Source organism: Amborella trichopoda, chromosome 10, assembly GCF_054954075.1.
Source record: "Amborella trichopoda isolate Santa Cruz 75 chromosome 10, AtrichopodaSantaCruz75HAP2 v2.0, whole genome shotgun sequence".
In the NCBI taxonomy this organism is placed as follows: Eukaryota; Viridiplantae; Streptophyta; class Magnoliopsida; order Amborellales; family Amborellaceae; genus Amborella; species Amborella trichopoda.
In genome coordinates, this window is record NC_142345.1 from 5,344,399 (window position 1) to 5,362,393 (window position 17,995).

The following is a 17,995-nucleotide window of genomic DNA, read 5'->3' on the forward strand; positions in this document are numbered from 1 at the left end:
TATTCTCGACCACAAGAATATTTGCCTTTCTTTTTTGATTTTGTCTTTTCCCTTTACGTCATTTCTCTCTGCTTTATGTCCACTCAAGGCATCTTCCTACTTTGCCTTCGTCGCGAAGGCTCCTCCCTCTCTTGGCTATAAGGCATGCTCTTGCCTCTTCCAAGGCAGGTCGACTTGAAGCCTCTCTCCCTATGTTCTGCAACTCTGCTCCTCCTCTTCTCTCTCTTTGCTCTCATACAGCTCTCATAGCTCTCCTCTCTCTCTGCTCCTCTCCTCTCTCATTACTCTGAAAGTTTTCCTCTCTCTCTACTACCCATCTTTGTTCTTTAACTACTAGTCCCTGGCACTTCAGCCGCTGTCCTGACCTCGCAGCCCACGTTGTCCAGGTCTCTGTCTAATTTCCCACTCTACTAAAACTCAAGTTCTATCTTCTTTTTTTTCTTATAATTTTCTTGTATAATTATGGGCGACTGCAATTTTTTTTCACTCCTTTCATACTGTCCACAACACTGGATGCTCTTTTCCAGTTACTGTATTTATAAATTGTAAGTGTGCATTTAAAATTTCTCTTTGTGTATGTACCAGACAATGTTATGCTTTGTATACTATGATGGTTTGTTAATGTACAATACAGTTTGATGATATGCAATTTAAATTGTTATTTAGTATCAAAATTACACCCACACACAGTGGTTTGTTATGGATATCTCTGTCATTCCGTTTATCTGTATACTTCTCTTTTGTCTAAATTACTATCGAATTTTACAAGAAATAGTAAAATATAATAGTTTACTATTTACCTACCTACTTTAGAAGTTTACTGTAGATCCTTTATGGATACCTCAACCAATGATCTAAAAAGGATAGCATATGGTAAAACATGGAAACCAATCATTGCTTTACCATACTATAAGAGACCTACCCCTGTTGATGTACTATTAGAAGAAGACGTTATACAGCAGGTTGTTTCCTATTCGGGCAGATCAATTGTTAATTGGATAATAGATGGTCTATCCAATCTAAAAATATTAGATGTCATGAGACATATGACTATGTTTGCCTCCGCTAATAAAATGGCTAGCAATCCGGATCAAGAAGTTGCCAAGGCAATAGTAAATGGATTTACAGGCTGGTTAAGAGGATGGTGGGATTTCTATGTTGATGATGAAACAAAAAATTGAATCCTCACCAATACGAGACAATGGACAGCCAGAAATGAACAAAATCAAGAAATAATCTATACCGAAAGTGATGCAGTAAACACTTTAATATATACTATTACTCTCCACTTTGTAGGAAGTACAGCTTTATTAGCAGCAAGATCGGAAGATTTGCTGTCAAACCTACGATGTCCTACTTTATCTCATTAAAAATGGTATAAAGATGTATTCTTTTCTAGATTATTAATACGAGAATATTGTCAACTAGATCATTGGAAAGAAAAGTTTATAGCAGGCCTTCCCTACCTATTTGCTGAAAAAGCCAAAGAAAGACTCAGAAAAAAACATAATGGAGTTATCATATACTCTGCCTACACACTAGGAGAATTATCAGCAGAAATATGTGCTGAAGGACTAGCATTGTGTACTGACCTAAAGCTTAAACGCCAACTAGATAAACAACAAATTACAAAATAAAAAGAGCTTGGTGAGTTTTGCGAACAGTTTGGTTATCATATAGATAGAAAACATAAATCGAAAAAACTGTACAAGAAAAAGAAAAAATATAAGAAAGAAAAATATAGGTCTGATAAAGTACATAAAAAATATAAGAAGTCTAAACAACATAAATTTATAAAAACGTTTTCTCCCTACTCTAAAAATAAAAAGAAAATACCAGTATGTTATAAATGTGGAAAACTCGGTCACTATAAACATCAATGTAAAATAAAAAAGAAAATCGATGCACTACAACTAGATGAGTCATTAAAATCAAAATTATATCATATTATCAATTATGATGATACATCCTTTTCAAATACAGATTCCAATGTATCTTTAATAGGAAATATCGAAGACGATAATTTTATATGGACAGAATTGTCAGATTCATCAGACTCCTCTTCTGATGAACAATCTTCCCATCCAATGCAAGAATCTACTTGTGCTTGTCCTATCCCCTCACACAATCTTCACACCTTAATACAAGAAGATAATCTAATTTTAGACCTCAGAGAAAATTACAGATCCAGATGAAAAAAGATCTGTTATTACTAAATTTATCAATTTAGTTAAAACAAAAGCAAAAACACCTCCTATCAATAAAACACCAGATGAATATAACTTTGCCTCTATTATGAAAAGAGTAAGTGAACAACATCTCACTAAGCAAAAAGAACCTTCTATCTCAAAACTCAAACAAGAGATCAATGAAGTAAAGAAAGAAGTACACCAATTGAAACAGAGAATTAAAGTTTTAGAATTACAAAATCTATCCAATCAAAATTCAGATACAGATGAAATCGAGTTCAATCATCTCGTCACGACATACAGTCCTGATCCACCAGAAGAAACTTTCGTAACGAAACCACTAATGATACTTGAGCATTCTTCTACAGTTAATCTTTTGGATAAAATTATTATACAAAAATGGTTTGTTTAAGTCACTATCATAGTAGCAGCAGATTGTATATATATATATATATATATGATAAATTTTAAAAATGCCTACAGGCGAATTGCTACAGTGTTTCGTCCCTGTTACAGACATACATGTCCATGACAGTTTTGGATGGATGGTTTTGCCTAAAAACTGTCACGGACCTACGGGAACCATGACGGTCCCCATATATATTTTGCGTCAATTTTACTTGAAAAAAATTCCGTCACGGACATATTACGTCCGTGACGATCTTTTCTATACTTTCCCATTTACCTTTGGTATAAGGTGGTCACATTAATCTTGACCAATGGATGTGATATTGAGTGGCTGTAATTATTTCATTGACTAAGCTCAAAGTCCAAAAAAAAATTGTCAAACTTTGTGACACATCCAAGCTATCAAATTCACATCGGATGGTTGTAAGTAATTGTGACCTCCATGTACGGAAGATAAATGGTCTCATTGTATATATATATATATATATATATATAGGAAAAGTCTTCCCAACGCCTATAGGAGAAAATAAACAGTGATTTCACCTACCCTCATCACCGTCCAAAGTTCATCGCACGATCACGATTGTCCGATAGTGTTTTATTTTTCATTTTTTTTCTACAAATCGAAATGATCTAAAATTTGGAGCATGTGTACATCTTAGTGAGGCACACCTAAAAAATATATATATATATATAAAAATTGGCAAAACAAATTGATCAAAATACCTTTGAAACATTTTGGGGGTATTTTGGTAAATTTATTTCATGTAAAATATTTTTTTGATATTTTTTGTAGGTTCGTCTATTTTTTATGAACATTCACTCCAAATTTCAGATCATTCTGATTTGTAAGAAAAAAATGAAAACTGAATCATTACCGAACAATTGTGACCATGCGATGAACTTTAGATAGTGATGAGGGTAGGTGAAATCACTATTTATTTTCGCCTATAAGCATTTTGTAGTATCTTCCATGTATACATCTTAGTGAGACGCATCTAATAAAAATATGAAAAAAAATAATTCGTATAATATAAATTAACCAAAATACCCCTATAAATTTTCGAGGGTACTTTGATCAATTTATATATATATATGGAAAGTCTTCCCAACGCCTATAGAAGAAAATAAATAGTGATTTCACCTACCCTCATCACTGTCCAAATTTCATCGCGCGGTCACGATTGTCTGATAGTGTTTTATTTTTCATTTTTTTTTCTACAAATCTGAATGACCTGAAATTTGGCGGGTAATAACATCTTAGTGAGGCACATCTAATAAAAATATAAAAAAAATTATCCGTGTTAAATAAATTGACCAAAATACCCCCAAAATTTTTCGGGGGTATTTTGGTCAATGTTTTTCATGTAAAATATTTTTTTTTTATTTTCGAAGATTCCCCTATTTTTGATGAATGCACGCTTCAAATTTCAGATCATTCCGATATGTAAAAAAAAATTGAAAAATAAAACTACCTAACAATCGTGATCGCGCGATGAACTTTAGATGGTGATGGAGATAGGCGAAATCACTGTTCATTTTCGCCTATAGACATTGTGTAGTATTTTATATATATATACATATATATATATATATATATATATATATATATATATATATATATATATATATATATATATTAAAGCAAATCTCAAGTTTGCAACATAATCCTTTAAATATACAAACACCCCATTGGTCATATTCCCATACATGTACACTCCACCCAAACACGTACACTCCACCAAACAGCTCCCTTGGCTCGTAAAAAAAAGTACAGATTCCTTAGTTCATGTCATGGTTATACAATTGAATTTTTGTTGATTTCATGGTTATACAACTTCTTTTTGTTGTCCTCCATTCATAGGGCATTTTGATCCTTTGTACTTTCCTCTATTTCCCTACTATTGTTTCTTTCCCTTTCTTAGTTCTCTCTTCTTCCGGATTAATAGACAGAACTCCTAACTTGGTAGAACAATCACCCCCCTTTTTATTTAGTAACATAGTCACGTGATAAGGTCATGTTTATTTTTTTTGGGAAAATTCTCCGTACGCCTGTTTAGAGGCCAATGTACCTTCTCTCTTTAGGAGAGGTAAAATCAGTGTGGATTGAACCAATGTGGTGTTGGAATAATCAACAGCATAACTAATCAACCTGTGCCTGGATCCCAATTATTGAGCAGGTCAGCTGGCTTTGGCTTTTGGGGACAAACTTTAGGGGTGAACCCTTGACCTCCGTCTACCATTAGGTTAAAGTCTGAGGAACATTGTTCAAACTTAGTATACATCAATGCACATGCACTATCAGTTAGAATTTTGTAATCCATTCTCTTTAGAGCAAAGGTCAAACATGAAAGTTCCAGGTCTAAAGAATGGTCAAATAGGGTCAGTTACATGTATGCTATTATGATTTTAAAAAAAGTTTGTTGACAATGTTATCATACTTGAAATATTAAACAGCATTAAGTTTCAACAGTATTACCTTATTGCATCGCATTTCCTTTTTGCATGTCAAACGTTGGTAATTTATTATGATTTCATATGTGAAATAAACTTACAACATATGATTATTTATTTGAATTCCAACTTAGGATACATAAGTCTGCATATGATCACGCATTTCACATGTCATTCGTGAGTACATATGCTCCATTACAGTCCAATTTTCATATTCGACACTGACACAATGCATGAAATTTATGATGCAGAATAACTTCAAAACAGTTACCATTCAAACAATTTGAAAGAAAGAAAACTAATATCATAAAGGAAGAAAAGTTTCTCCAAGCCTAGACCAAAGGGTCCGGCACTTGTCTAATGGAACATAATCTTCAATCAAATGACCCAGTTTAATAAGAAGGGGTCATTTCAGGTATCTATACAAGCTTGTGAAGAGGGAAGAGCGTTCTTTGCTCAAAGGAATTCTAAGAATCAGGCTTCCATGATGATGATAACAAAAAGAACAATTTACAAAAATCGAAGCCACCAAGAACATTAACATTGAAATTGGTAATGTTTTTTCCACAAGAATGGTAATGATTAGCGAAGATGAAGGAAACTCACGAAATCAAGCAACTTTTCTCATTGTCGAAGAGCCAGTGTCAATTGATATGCTTGCGATTTCATGGACATCACGTTCAACTCCATCATTGAAATGGTCTCTAAGAAACTCAACTGCCATGAAAGTAAGAGCGGAAGCAGGCACATACCATATGATTCGAGGCACGCTTCCCCTAAAGAAACCCTTTGCTCCTTCCATTAACCATATCCTCCTCACTGCATCCGACCAACCCTTGTACCTAACAAACAGTCAAAAAAAAATCCAAAATCTAAATAATTCTTAACAGTAACAATAGTAGTCATCAGAAAAAAAACATTGAAACAAATAATAAAAATTTGTCTAACAGGTAAGCGATTGAGACTTCTTTGCCCAAATCTTATAATTATCCAAACTATATGTTAGAGTTACTATAAAAAAAATAAAACATTTATGTATCATTGGATAGTATAGAAACTACTTTCATGGATTACATAAGACAACTTCCATTATTTAGGCCACATTAGGAATGCCATTATATGGTGACTTCCATAATTTTTTTGCGGAGCCGCTAATGGTGGTCCATCAGAAAATGCAACAATCCCCAGTTTTCCTTGGTGGTAACTTTTTTATTCAAAACTAGTAATAGTTAAAGCTGTAAGACACTGGAAAGTTTGGTCAATTATATGGGCAATTGTCTGTGAAGGATATTTTATACTATTCACCAAACTTTAGGACTAAATGGAATAACCAAAAATGGTACCTAACTGGAGAAGATCCCTGAACTTGCAGCCTGGTCTTGATGACATCTAATGGAGTTGTGAGGTATGCACTGACGCCTGCCAAAGACATTTAAGGGAAATTAAAGGCTAGAGACGGAATAGACTTGGTCAAACCCAGTCTATCCAAGGTAATCCAGAAAAATATTGAATGTGTGCATAAATTAAAACTTAGCAATACAAGCATTGTGTGTGTGCGCACGTGTGTGTGTAAGAGAAAGCTTACCACCAGCTAATCCACCCAGTATGAGACCCTCAATGGAATTATAGCTATAAGAAGTTGGATAAAGCAACCATCTCTTTTTCGAATACTCTGCGAAATCCTTCAAGGCCTCATAAAACATAACCTGCATTTATATGTACTCTCCAGATCAAAATGTCAACATTCAGAGCAAAACACAGAATAAGTTGAAGGCTAGGCATCCCCAGATAAATGTAAACATATCACATTAAAATTAAGTTCCGATAATGGACAAGGATTGAAATGGTCTTCTCTAAACTGGAAAACATAGAGATGATTGCATTGTAAAAATTGAGTTCCACAAAGTACGTACGACAAAGGGTATTTTATAAAAGGGTGTGGTTTCTATAAGGCTGAGGCCCTAACCAATCAAAGTAAGGCGCATGTTCAAATAGTGCCAAAACATGTCGTTTCCATATAAGAAATCTTTGTAATGACCTGAAATTTTATTTTTATATCTAATTATAATATTTAAAGATTAAAAAATAGTGTAGATCAAGCAGATCTATGAACACTTGAAAATCTTAGAAATTGACGGTCTAGACAATATACTACAAGATGCACTATTTCCAAGACTTGAAATCTACTTTTTCTCATGTCTATACATCTTGAGGCCGAGATGATCGAATGGAGGGATTCTTAGCATCGAAACAACATCTTCTAGTGATTTTTTGAGGTGCGCCTTAAATTGATTGTTTAGAGCTTCACCCTAATATAAACTTTTTCCTTTATAAAATAAAGAGCAATAGTCCAAAGGTCCCTATGGCAGTTTAGTGAACAGGGTATGGTTTGTCATGCCTTGTACTATCAAGAGGGCATTCCAAACTTTTTTCTTCTTTTTTTTTGTATTGGTGTGAGGACAATCAAATCTCAAATTCTCTTGCATCCAATGGGACTCCCAAACAACACCTTACTGGATCTGTTTAGCTTGCTCTATAAGGTGGTCAAACTTTGAAGGATCTAATCCAGTTCTTATCCAAGCAAGAAACACGTACAAACTCATGTGGAGAAGTAAAGCATACACATCCTGAGTATGGTATAACAACAACCACCATGGATGGAGATAAATAATAGTTCTGATGATGAACATTCACCTTGGAACTACTTTCATTTTCACTGACAGTCTTAATGACAAGCAGTCACACACCACTTGTGTATTGTATACCATACGGGAATCTATATGCCATACTTAACCTTTTCAAGTGTATGAAGTATGAGCAGCTAGAACTCCCATACAAGATTATTAGTTAAAAAGCAAAGTAAAAAAAAAAAAGAGAGTTAATGTTGTGATAATGTAGCTTTGTGAGGAAGAATACCATTAGACCTGCAAAGGGCACATCTCTAACAAGTGTAGACCCATATCTGTTAAACCAAACCAAAATAGATTAAAAATGTGAATGACTTATGTCCCACATGTATTTTGCACATAATGAATTATAGAGATCCACATATGTAAGAATAATTTATCCATGCATACATGACACAAAAGACTCAAATGAACTTAGATTATCACCACTATTGGAACGTGACTAGTAAAATCCAAGACTAAACAAATCCAGATCCACTAAAATAGACGAAAAATGACGTAGAATGTATAGACCATGGATGCCAACAAAATAGCAACTGGAGCAGCCAAAGAAATGCATTATAATTGATGAGAAAGCCAATGGCAACATACAGCCAAGAATATAACAAACAAAAAATGAATTGCATCCTATAAGAGTGCAAAGTCTTCATATAGCAGTCTTCTTTCCTTAATAAGCAGCATCGGTTAAGAATGATAGTATGCATTCATGAGTATCAAGATGTGGTGGCAAGAGTATGAAAAATATGTAGCAAAAAGACCCAAGAACCCTCCAATTCAAAGTCAAGCCCAGAGAAAAATAAGTACTTAACATATAGCATTCTACAAAAGATATACCACAATCCAATGGAACACAATATGTAGCATTCCAAAGGGTAAATCCAATCCAACCTATTCTCGTAATGAACAAAAGTGGAGATTTTGTTTTTTTTTTTGTTTTTTACTTATCAGAAGGTGGAGATTTATTGTACTGGGGCCTACCAGAATGGGCAGTAAAATGCAATTCGGGTCACTGCCTACTGCCATTCGGGCCACTACCTTCTGTACACCATTGGATTATAGTATTCTTCCCAAAATAAATTTAAGAGAAAAGTATTGTGCACGTCTAAATTGGTCCCCACAAGAAGAGATATATAAATACCCAGCATACAATCCCCTTAATCCTTGCTGCTTCCTAATGGAACACGCTGCCTGAAACATTCCAGAATAGTATCCATACATCTGCTCCCCAGATTTGTGACAGATATTTTCCTTAGCAAGAACAGCACTCCAAGATTTTCTTGTGCCTTGGACCTGCATACGCTGTTTCATCACTTCGCATGGCACATATACAAAAGACCCAAGAGTGTCTCCTGAAGAATAACGAACAGCAAATAAAAAGCTTACGACAAAGCCATGCATAAATAGAGCGACATATTCAGTTCAAGATATTTAGAAAAATAAAATTCAGTTCAAGATATTCAGTTCAAGATATTTAGAAGTGATAAGATATTAAGATATTCACTTCTATATGTTTTTTTTTTTGATAAAGTTAACTTTGTATTACTGAGAAAAGATAAATTACAGAGATAAGATGATCGGCATCTCTCAGTAAAAAATGAATCAACCAGCCATGTACAAAAATGGGCTTATAGAACCCGCCCGATTACAAAGATATACAAGGATATTCACCTTCTAGATGTTAAAAGAGAACAAATCAAAAGAGATGCTCAAATGCAAATGGAACTTCTTAGTGTTGCGTCATTTAGAGAAGAAAATTGGATCAGTAGGAACAACATTTACACTTATGGTGCAATTATCAAGAATAGCTGACCCCAAATAGTTGGTATAAGGTTTGGATGATGATAATGATGATGGTGCAAATCTCAAGTATCTATGACGAGCATGTCATCATTCAAAAGGAGTATTAAGGAAATATTTAAGAAGGTCACATGCACTTGCTAGAAACAGGAGCATAGAGCTAGCCTAGTCTTCACAAGGGGTTGAGCTTGGGAAGTGTCTTGTTTAGTTAATGTAGGGCTGACAGAGAAGAGACCAGTGGCAATCAGATAATTCTTTTAGTAAGTAGGATGACTGCTTTTTTTTTTAAACTGTACTGTATTGTATTAAAGGAGAATTACAGAGTGGGGGGGGGAGAGAGGGGCTAGAGACCTCCCACTAGACGGGGGTTCTATACTAAAAAATGGGCCAACCACAGAGTGGAGTACAAAAAATGAGGATAACCCCTTACATATGCACAGGAATACTTAAACCTGTTTTTACTTATACTTTACTTAGAAAGACTATTTAAGTAATACGGATAAGGAGGTAAGATCCTAGGTTATCTTAGAGGGCCATTCCAGGATCACGCATATAGCTATGAAATTTGCAAATATTGGCGGTGACTTGTAACGGTAGATAGAGATTAATAGATGGGAAGATGGGGAAGCAGCATGCGATTATACTATAAAGGACAGAGAAAATAGTTGAGGGTATTGGATTTCCTCTGATGGAAGGCTCAAGGCAATAGAAATGTTTCTTTTCTTTTTGTGAATAGTGGGAAACATGGATGGAGTATGAAGATAGTTTGCAGGGAAGTAAGGAAAACATAGAAAGGATGGAAAGTCACACGACAAGTGAGAGGCAGCCCAAGAAGCAACGGTTTACTAGTTGCAAAAATCATCTAGACTATAGGATAATCAATTTTCATAACGATGGTGATTCACTTGCTACCATAGAAAGTTGAGAAATAACAATATATTGGCTAACAAAAATACTGGTCTAAAGTCAGTTTCGGTCCAAAAATTTGGCTGCGAAAAATAGGGTGACAAAATATGGATGACCAAAAATTTGGTAAAAGTACCGTGAGTATTTCAGATTTCGTTCAAAAAAAAACAAAGAGAGATATAAAGTTTGAGATGTATAGGTGTTATAAAAAAAAAAAGATGTTATTTTATAGATGTCATGAAATATGATTACAAAATTTGCAATAGCAATCCACAATTAATCGATAAAAATTATACTGAACTAATAAAATTAACTAAATTACTTTATGTCTCATCCCATGAACCAAAATTGATTACAAAACAAGGCAAACCTAAATATTATGAGGCATAGTAGAGTCATCAAAATTAAAAGAAAGGTAAAGAGCTATGGAGGGCCGGCATGTCCTCACAGTCATATAGCCACATGTTATCATGATCAACATTATTTGTGGCCGTAACTCTAGCTCTCTTTTTATTTTTTATAAAATATGCTTTTTTTAGGGACTATGTCCCATTTAGGGGGAATAAGTTGCTGAGTATTTTTTTTTTTTTAAAAACCATGGGTACCAGGATCAAGAGTGAGATTAGATGCCGGATTGAGAACGGGACCATGGTATTGATAAATGCATGAAGATCCATGGGATAGGAATCAAGATCCGTACAACATTAGTTAAAAGGGATCGTGATCCCATTATGAAAGGGGTACATACAAATTTATCCAGGATCGAATGACAAAGTACATGGGATTGAAGTCCGTCTAGCTTAGAATCAAGGCTCCCAAGATAGAGTACTCTAGCTTTGGAGCGAAGTCCTTTAAATGATATGGTTAATTTTTTTCTGAATTCAAAAACTAAAGTATCATTAAAGGGAAATGTTTATATAGAGCCGAGGCTCTAAACAATCAAATTAGAGCCCACCTCAAAAATTTCCCTAAAAGAAGTTGTTTTGCTGCCCAAATATCCTCAAATTGATCATCTCCACATCAAGATGCATGAACATGAGAAAAAAATGGATTTCAAGTTTTGAATAGTGCATCTTGTAACGCATTTTTGAACCGTCAATTTTCAAGATTTTCAAACTTTCATAGATCTGCTCAATCTGCACTATTTTTTAAGCTCTAAATTTTATAAATAAAGATGAAAATATATTTAAAGCTGTCACAAAGATTCCCAATATTGAAACCACATTTCTCGACATTATTTGAAGGTGGGATTTACTTTGATTGCTTAGAGCCTCAGCTTTATACAAACCGCACCAATCATTAAATACAAAGAATCTTGTTCTATTTTTTTTTTTTTTTTTTTTTATATTATTGGAGTGAGTATCATAAGTGAAGTGAAATTGAAACCCCAAAATGAGGATTCAAATTTCAGTCCTCTGGGATAATAGAAGCTCCAGAGTATGATGGAAATGTAGTGTGCTTGTTTTCCCTGGTTTGGGTCCTTTGGCTTAGATGCGATTAGGCATGCAACTGATCAAACACCGTCTAAATTAAAAAGGAAAAAAGGGGTCCAAAGGCAAAGAAAGGGTCAACCTGCAAAGCGGATATAGTAAATGAGAGGGCATTAGAGATAAAGATCAATTGCATAATGCTTATGGAGCTTCCAATAAGTGAAATGAAAAGAATTTAAGTTAGGACATAGCACAACTTTAGCTACCATACATCATCTACAGATTCCATAACGTAATATGGCAACAGCTTGTACGTTATGGTGTTTATTTTCATTACTTACAAGGTCAAAGTTCAAACTACACGCTTCAAACCCTGGTTGGAGTTGTTGCCATTGGGACTGTTTCTCCACTGGTTGTCTCTATACCGAAAGCCAATTCAGATTTCAGAATTTTTAAAGTTAAGTGCTCTTACACACACACACACAGAGATTATGGGCTAGGGAGTTAGAGAGAGGATGGGTGGGGAAAAGGGGGCTGTCCAGTACATGAGACTCGACATGGGCGAGTGATCTTCACTACCAATGTAAAAGTAACTCAATTCCACATTGGTGGAGGCTCGAATCCACTTTACTCATGGACCCATGATTTAGATGAGAGGGATCTGAATCCCATTAACCAGGAAGATGGATCCCCAACTTTGAGCATCTAGATCCCTAAATTCAAGAAACGTCTGGAATTGAGATCCCTTGTCCTCGAACACAGAATCGAGCTTCCAGGGCAAGAGCGACCACCTACTTGGGAGATCCCGGTAACCATGGGAAATACATTTTTTTGGCAACACATTTTTTTGGGAAATATAGTGGTGACATATTTTGTTCAACTTGTTGGTTAAATTAAAAAAACTTCTACATTAATGAAGATAGGGAAGTTTCAAAAAAATATAAAGCATCATAAATATTTTCAATCGAACTCCTAGAAAAAGAGATATATGATTCCACATATCGCGACACATCCTAAAAGCCAAGCAAAAGTATAATAGTATCACATAGAAATCACCACATTTTATTAGGAAACCCCAAAATTCCAATCTCTAAATCTATGTACTCTGATGAAACAGGGATCTAATTCAATTCATCTAAAAATATCATTAAACCACAGAAAAAAGATTATACTTGCAACATACAAACCACCCAAACAAAAGGTGATCTATAAGCCTCCCGCTCTCTCTCCTCTGCCTATGCAACAGCTGTATACCTTGCATCCTACACTTGAAAGTCTACCATGACAAAAATTTGTCCCCAAATGGGGAATATCTTAAACCATTGATTTCGCTTTTCTTTTATAGCAAGCAAATCAGATTTTCCTGAGAAGCTTATTTATTTTTACAAAACAGAGATTTTTATTTATTTCCCAAAATATGGATTTGAAGTCAAATGGAGATAAGGAAGTTTTGTAGTTTAAGAGTTTGATTTACAACAGAATAGGAAAGTTGATTTTTAAAAAAGTTCTAAAAAAATCAATAATGCACATTTTAAATGGTTTAAGCAACGCAATTTTTCGCAATTTTTTCAATAATATGGAGTTTAAATCAAATTCAAAACACCTGAGTTCTTTCCTTTTTATTTTAATTTTTGGGAAGGACATGTTTCTAATGGGGACATGCTAACTATGTCTGCAATAGGATGGAACTCAAAAGGAAAAGCAAGGTAGCAAAAGGCTTTTAGGGAAGGTTGAAAGACCCGAGAAGTGGAGTGTGCCTCAAGTTGTGAGGAGCGCATTGAGGCCTTCCCTTGGACTATTTCAATTATTTTCTTTTATCTATTATTTTGGGGCAAATATGAGACTTGATTAATGATGCAGACTATGCAATTAGGATTTCTCGGGCTTTGAGGCTAGCCTTATGCATGATTGGAAACCAATTTTGTTTCACTGACTTTGTTGAAGAACAGATTTCTATCCATTCCAGATTTCAAATCTCACCTCCCAGGAATTAAAACTAGTCCCTCGTTAGACTAACACTAACTAATGGCTGCTAAATTGGTTTTGTTGGAATACTACCACAAAAAATGTAGATTTTAACCTTATCAAGGTTCATGTTGTTCTCCAAACATGTTATAGGGTGTTAAAATGGAAAATTAGTGACCGATCTTTGATAAGGTCTCATCATATTGTCAATAGGGAACTCATACCACTTGATACCATTTTTATCTTTTGAATGGTAATACCACTTGATTCGCACCAAAAATGAGATGGTAAGAAGAAAATTATATCACGGTAAGTCTTCCGAACTTTAATTTTATTGTGACCTGTTTCCAAATTCTGGAACCAGATTCAGCTGTTGGATCTTCTCCATATTGGTGATAGCTTCACATAGACAAGTAACCAAATTGATCTAGAGTTCGAAGAAAAAAAAAAAGTTGATTCAGTGAGGACAACAGAATGAAGCTTTCTAATATCGTTGACCTGGGAGTAAACGTCTTTTCGAATCAGTGCCTTTCGAAATAATGATAGTTTGAGAATAGGTAGTTGCAGGTGCATGAGTGCAAAAAACTTTTGACTCACTTAAATCCATGGAGATAGTGAAATCCTTACCAGTGGACGTTTCTAAATCCATAAAAACCATACTATCTCAATTCTAGTGGATATACATGAATAAGATACTCATCCTATATGTCTAGGCAATGTATATTTATGGGACTCTTAGGTGCAACCACATGTTAAAAACTGACAACAAAAAGAATGCTGGCTTTTTTGCCATTCCAGATCTTCAAAAGTGGTTTGCCATCATCATCCGGCCTTTTTCGTCTACCCCAGAAAGGCAATAGTGTAATAGACCTTCAAAAGATTTTATTTTTTTTCTGAAATTGTTAACATGACCGTCAAAAGAATATTGTGCATTAAAAAGTAAAAATTGCTACGAAACATTAGTGACTTGAATGGCCACATTAAGTTGTAAGATGCAACCCACAGGACACAACACAAGAAAAAGAGAAAGTGCCAATAGTCATGGGAAAAGTGAACCTATCTATCATATTTATGCAACTGGAGACTGGATATGAATGCTCCATCCCCTATCTTAAAAGATGCACCACAGTTTTCCACTACCATAAACATACTCAATTCAGCTGAACAATAATATTAGATGCTAATATTGTTAGATAATAGCTACATAAGACTAATCCACCGAAAAGTATAAGAGCGGGGCGTGCCTGGAAATTTTATCATTATTTTGTAATTGCTAAACCATCATGGATAACTAGTAATTGCTTACCAACTCCACCAGCAATGAAATGTGCCCAATGACCCCCCAAATTAGGATGCATTTCCTCCACCCACTTTTTTGTAGACTCGATAACACCAAAGTACGTAGCACCTGTGGCTAGTGATCCAGTCAACCCAGGAGCAATTCCCCGATAAAAGCCTGCATGAATTACAACATTAGAGCAAGAGTAGAAGAGATACTATACGTCAATAACCAATGAGCCACATAAGCATTATAGTAGGTGATATAGGCAATCGTAATCATAAGCATCTTGATAATTTCTGAAAATGAGAAGGGGCAAGATGAGAAGCCTTTTAGAAACACAGAATATAATGGGGAAAAAGGAGCATAATTACAAGGGCTTCAAGTCTACAGAGATCCTATTCCACTATGAACATATATGATTAGAAACATAGATACAATTATAAAAATCAACTGTACATGATTTCTCGTGCCTGGTAATAAATCAGACACACCTGATGTCATACATAAATGAAGTGGCAACACTGTACATATCACTATCACTAATAAGGCCTAGAATTTCCAGTCATCTTTGGAGTTAGAATGCCCAAATTATCCAATTTGGTGAATGTCTCTGTAATAGTAAAGCAAGGAAAGGTAGTTTACATGGAAAAGTAACTCTTTTTCAGGATTATAAGCAATGAATATTTATAGAAATGGAAACCTTTAAATAATTGACGCAATTAACACATTCTAAATGCAAATGATTCACCCCAGAGATACCTTTAAGACACCTAATTTTGCTGAAGCTTCGCGTGGCAACAATCTGTTGGGCCATTTGGACTGAAAGAACAGAAAGGACCTCTATGAGCTCATCTACCATTGCTTCCAGCATAGAGGAGCAGGTCAGGGCCTAAGTGATCTTCTAAGCACTAGTTAAAAAAGAATTCCGGGGCTGCTCAATCACAGATTTCCTCACACAATAGAAAACAATGGCATAGAGAGATGACAGAGATCAGATGCTTAGAAACCTTGCCTAAAGTACTGTCAAGTTAAACTTTGATAGTAATTCTACAGGAAACTCAGGTCCCTCGGGACTAGGAGGGGTCTTACGAAATCATGATGCAAAGTTCGCATCACATTCTCTGGCGCTGCTGGTGCTATTGATCCAAAGAGGCAGAGGCCATCAGCCTCCTCTCAGGAGTTCGCCTCCAAAACCAAATTGGATATCAATAATCTCTAAAGGTGATTCGTCTAATGTTCTGGCATGGGAAAAAGGTGATTCAAAGGACACGTGGAGAACAGCCCGATATTTTGATGAAATTTGGGACAGACATTAAATTATATAAAGGCAATTTTTGAGTGCACATGGAGAGAAGCAAATTGCCTAGAAGATACACAAGACAAGGCGGGAATACACGGGATAGAATTCTTTGTATCACCACCAGTTCTGTAAATCAATTTTGTGTCTCAAACTATGTTGATATCAGAGAGTTATAGGAAATCTTTTACATGAGCATACATTAATGCAATCCAAGTTACTAATCAAAATAAATAAATAAACAATTCTGTTTCAACACAATATTACATCGCACACTTTAGTAGGACAACTTGGATATAATCATAATGATTATTAACTTGGAAACAAAGAGACATTGGTTCATGAACAAATCCTAAGACCGAACATGAAGATATATTGTACACTCAAGTTACCTGTACCTCACTCATAGTTTGCTCCACATAAACATCAATTATTTTTCAAGTTTATCATATTTTAAGTTTATCATAGATGCTAATAAGTTTCAATGGTCAGCGAAATCAACCCTAGGATTCCAAAATTAGTTCTTTATTCAGCACTTGCAACAGAAAATTTAGTTTGAGCAAATTGAAAGCCATCTACCTCTTAATCCATCTGCAGTCCAAACCGTTCGCACCATCTGTAATATGCTCTTTTGGCCCTAAAAAAGTTAAGAATGAAAAACAGGAAACAAATAAACAAAAATTATAATTGCGGCAGAGAAATCTACAAGTTCACAAATTCTAAGAGTATTTCAGAACAGTAGTATATAATATTTATTAAGTCAAATTAGCAAAACCATCCTAAACAGCATGTTCAGCCAGAATGAAACAACTCAATATAATGCCATTTCTTACGAGTAGTTCAAATGTAAAAAGGTGCCTAGATCTTCCAGACATGGTTAACTTTAAGGTCCTTTAACCAACTAATGCATTATATGTTGGAAATAAAAGAAATAAGCTTTATTGTATTTGATGGACAACTGTCATTTATCTTTTGTTTAGCCCTTATTTATCTTATGTCTCCAAATAAAGGCAGTAATTCCAACAATATCCTTCTTCACAAAGAGGGTATAATCAGCGTGACTTCTTTTGAACCTAAATTTCAGCAGTGCCTCACTGAATTTTTTAAACTATGCTCTCGGAGACTGTTTAAGTCCATATATTGTATTCTTTAACTTGCAAACCTGTCCTGTCTCCCCCTTAATCTGAAAGCCACAAGGCATGGCCATATAGATTTCTTCTTGGACGTCTCCATCTAAGAATTCATTCTTAACATCTAGCTGATGGAGTGGCCACGATTTATTTGCAGCTAGTGAAAGAATAATCCTCATAGTGTTCAACTTGACCACATGCACGAAGTGCCTTGGTAGTCTATACCGGGAGTCCGGGTGAACCTTTTGCAACCAATCTTGCTTTGTACTTTTTAATGGTACCATCAGCTTTGTATTTTATAGTGAATATCCATCGACATCTACAACAACATCTACAACCTTCTTCCCTTCAGGAAGGTTAGTGATTTCCTATGTATTATTCTGCTCAAGTACTCGCATCTCGTCACCTATAGCAGCTTTCCATTGAGGTTGTGAAAGTGCTTCTGCAATA

General features: G+C 35.1%; 1 protein-coding gene across 7 annotated transcripts in view; it reads right to left on the reverse strand.

The window, feature by feature from the left end:
- LOC18434675 (Mitochondrial substrate carrier family protein) overlaps nucleotides 1-17,995 on the reverse strand; it is a 37,027-nt gene that overhangs the window by 12,657 nt on the left and 6,375 nt on the right. For 2 of the 7 annotated variants that reach the window (XM_088850530.1, XM_020667572.2), the window contains exons 3-9: nucleotides 16,995-17,052; nucleotides 15,143-15,292; nucleotides 8,877-9,087; nucleotides 7,968-8,013; nucleotides 6,637-6,757; nucleotides 6,395-6,470; nucleotides 5,658-5,893 (exon numbers count right to left, since the gene is read on the reverse strand). In XM_088850530.1, coding sequence (XP_088706656.1) covers nucleotides 5,662-5,893; nucleotides 6,395-6,470; nucleotides 6,637-6,757; nucleotides 7,968-8,013; nucleotides 8,877-9,087; nucleotides 15,143-15,292; nucleotides 16,995-17,052 — 894 coding nt within the window. In that variant the 3' untranslated portion in view covers nucleotides 5,658-5,661. Of the gene's footprint in view, nucleotides 1-1,903; nucleotides 2,138-4,291; nucleotides 4,852-5,333; nucleotides 5,894-6,394; nucleotides 6,471-6,636; nucleotides 6,758-7,967; nucleotides 8,014-8,876; nucleotides 9,088-15,142; nucleotides 15,293-16,994; nucleotides 17,053-17,995 lie in introns of those variants that run through there. The other 5 variants (XM_020667571.2, XR_016043426.1, XM_020667570.2 and 2 more) reach the window with 5 other exon arrangements.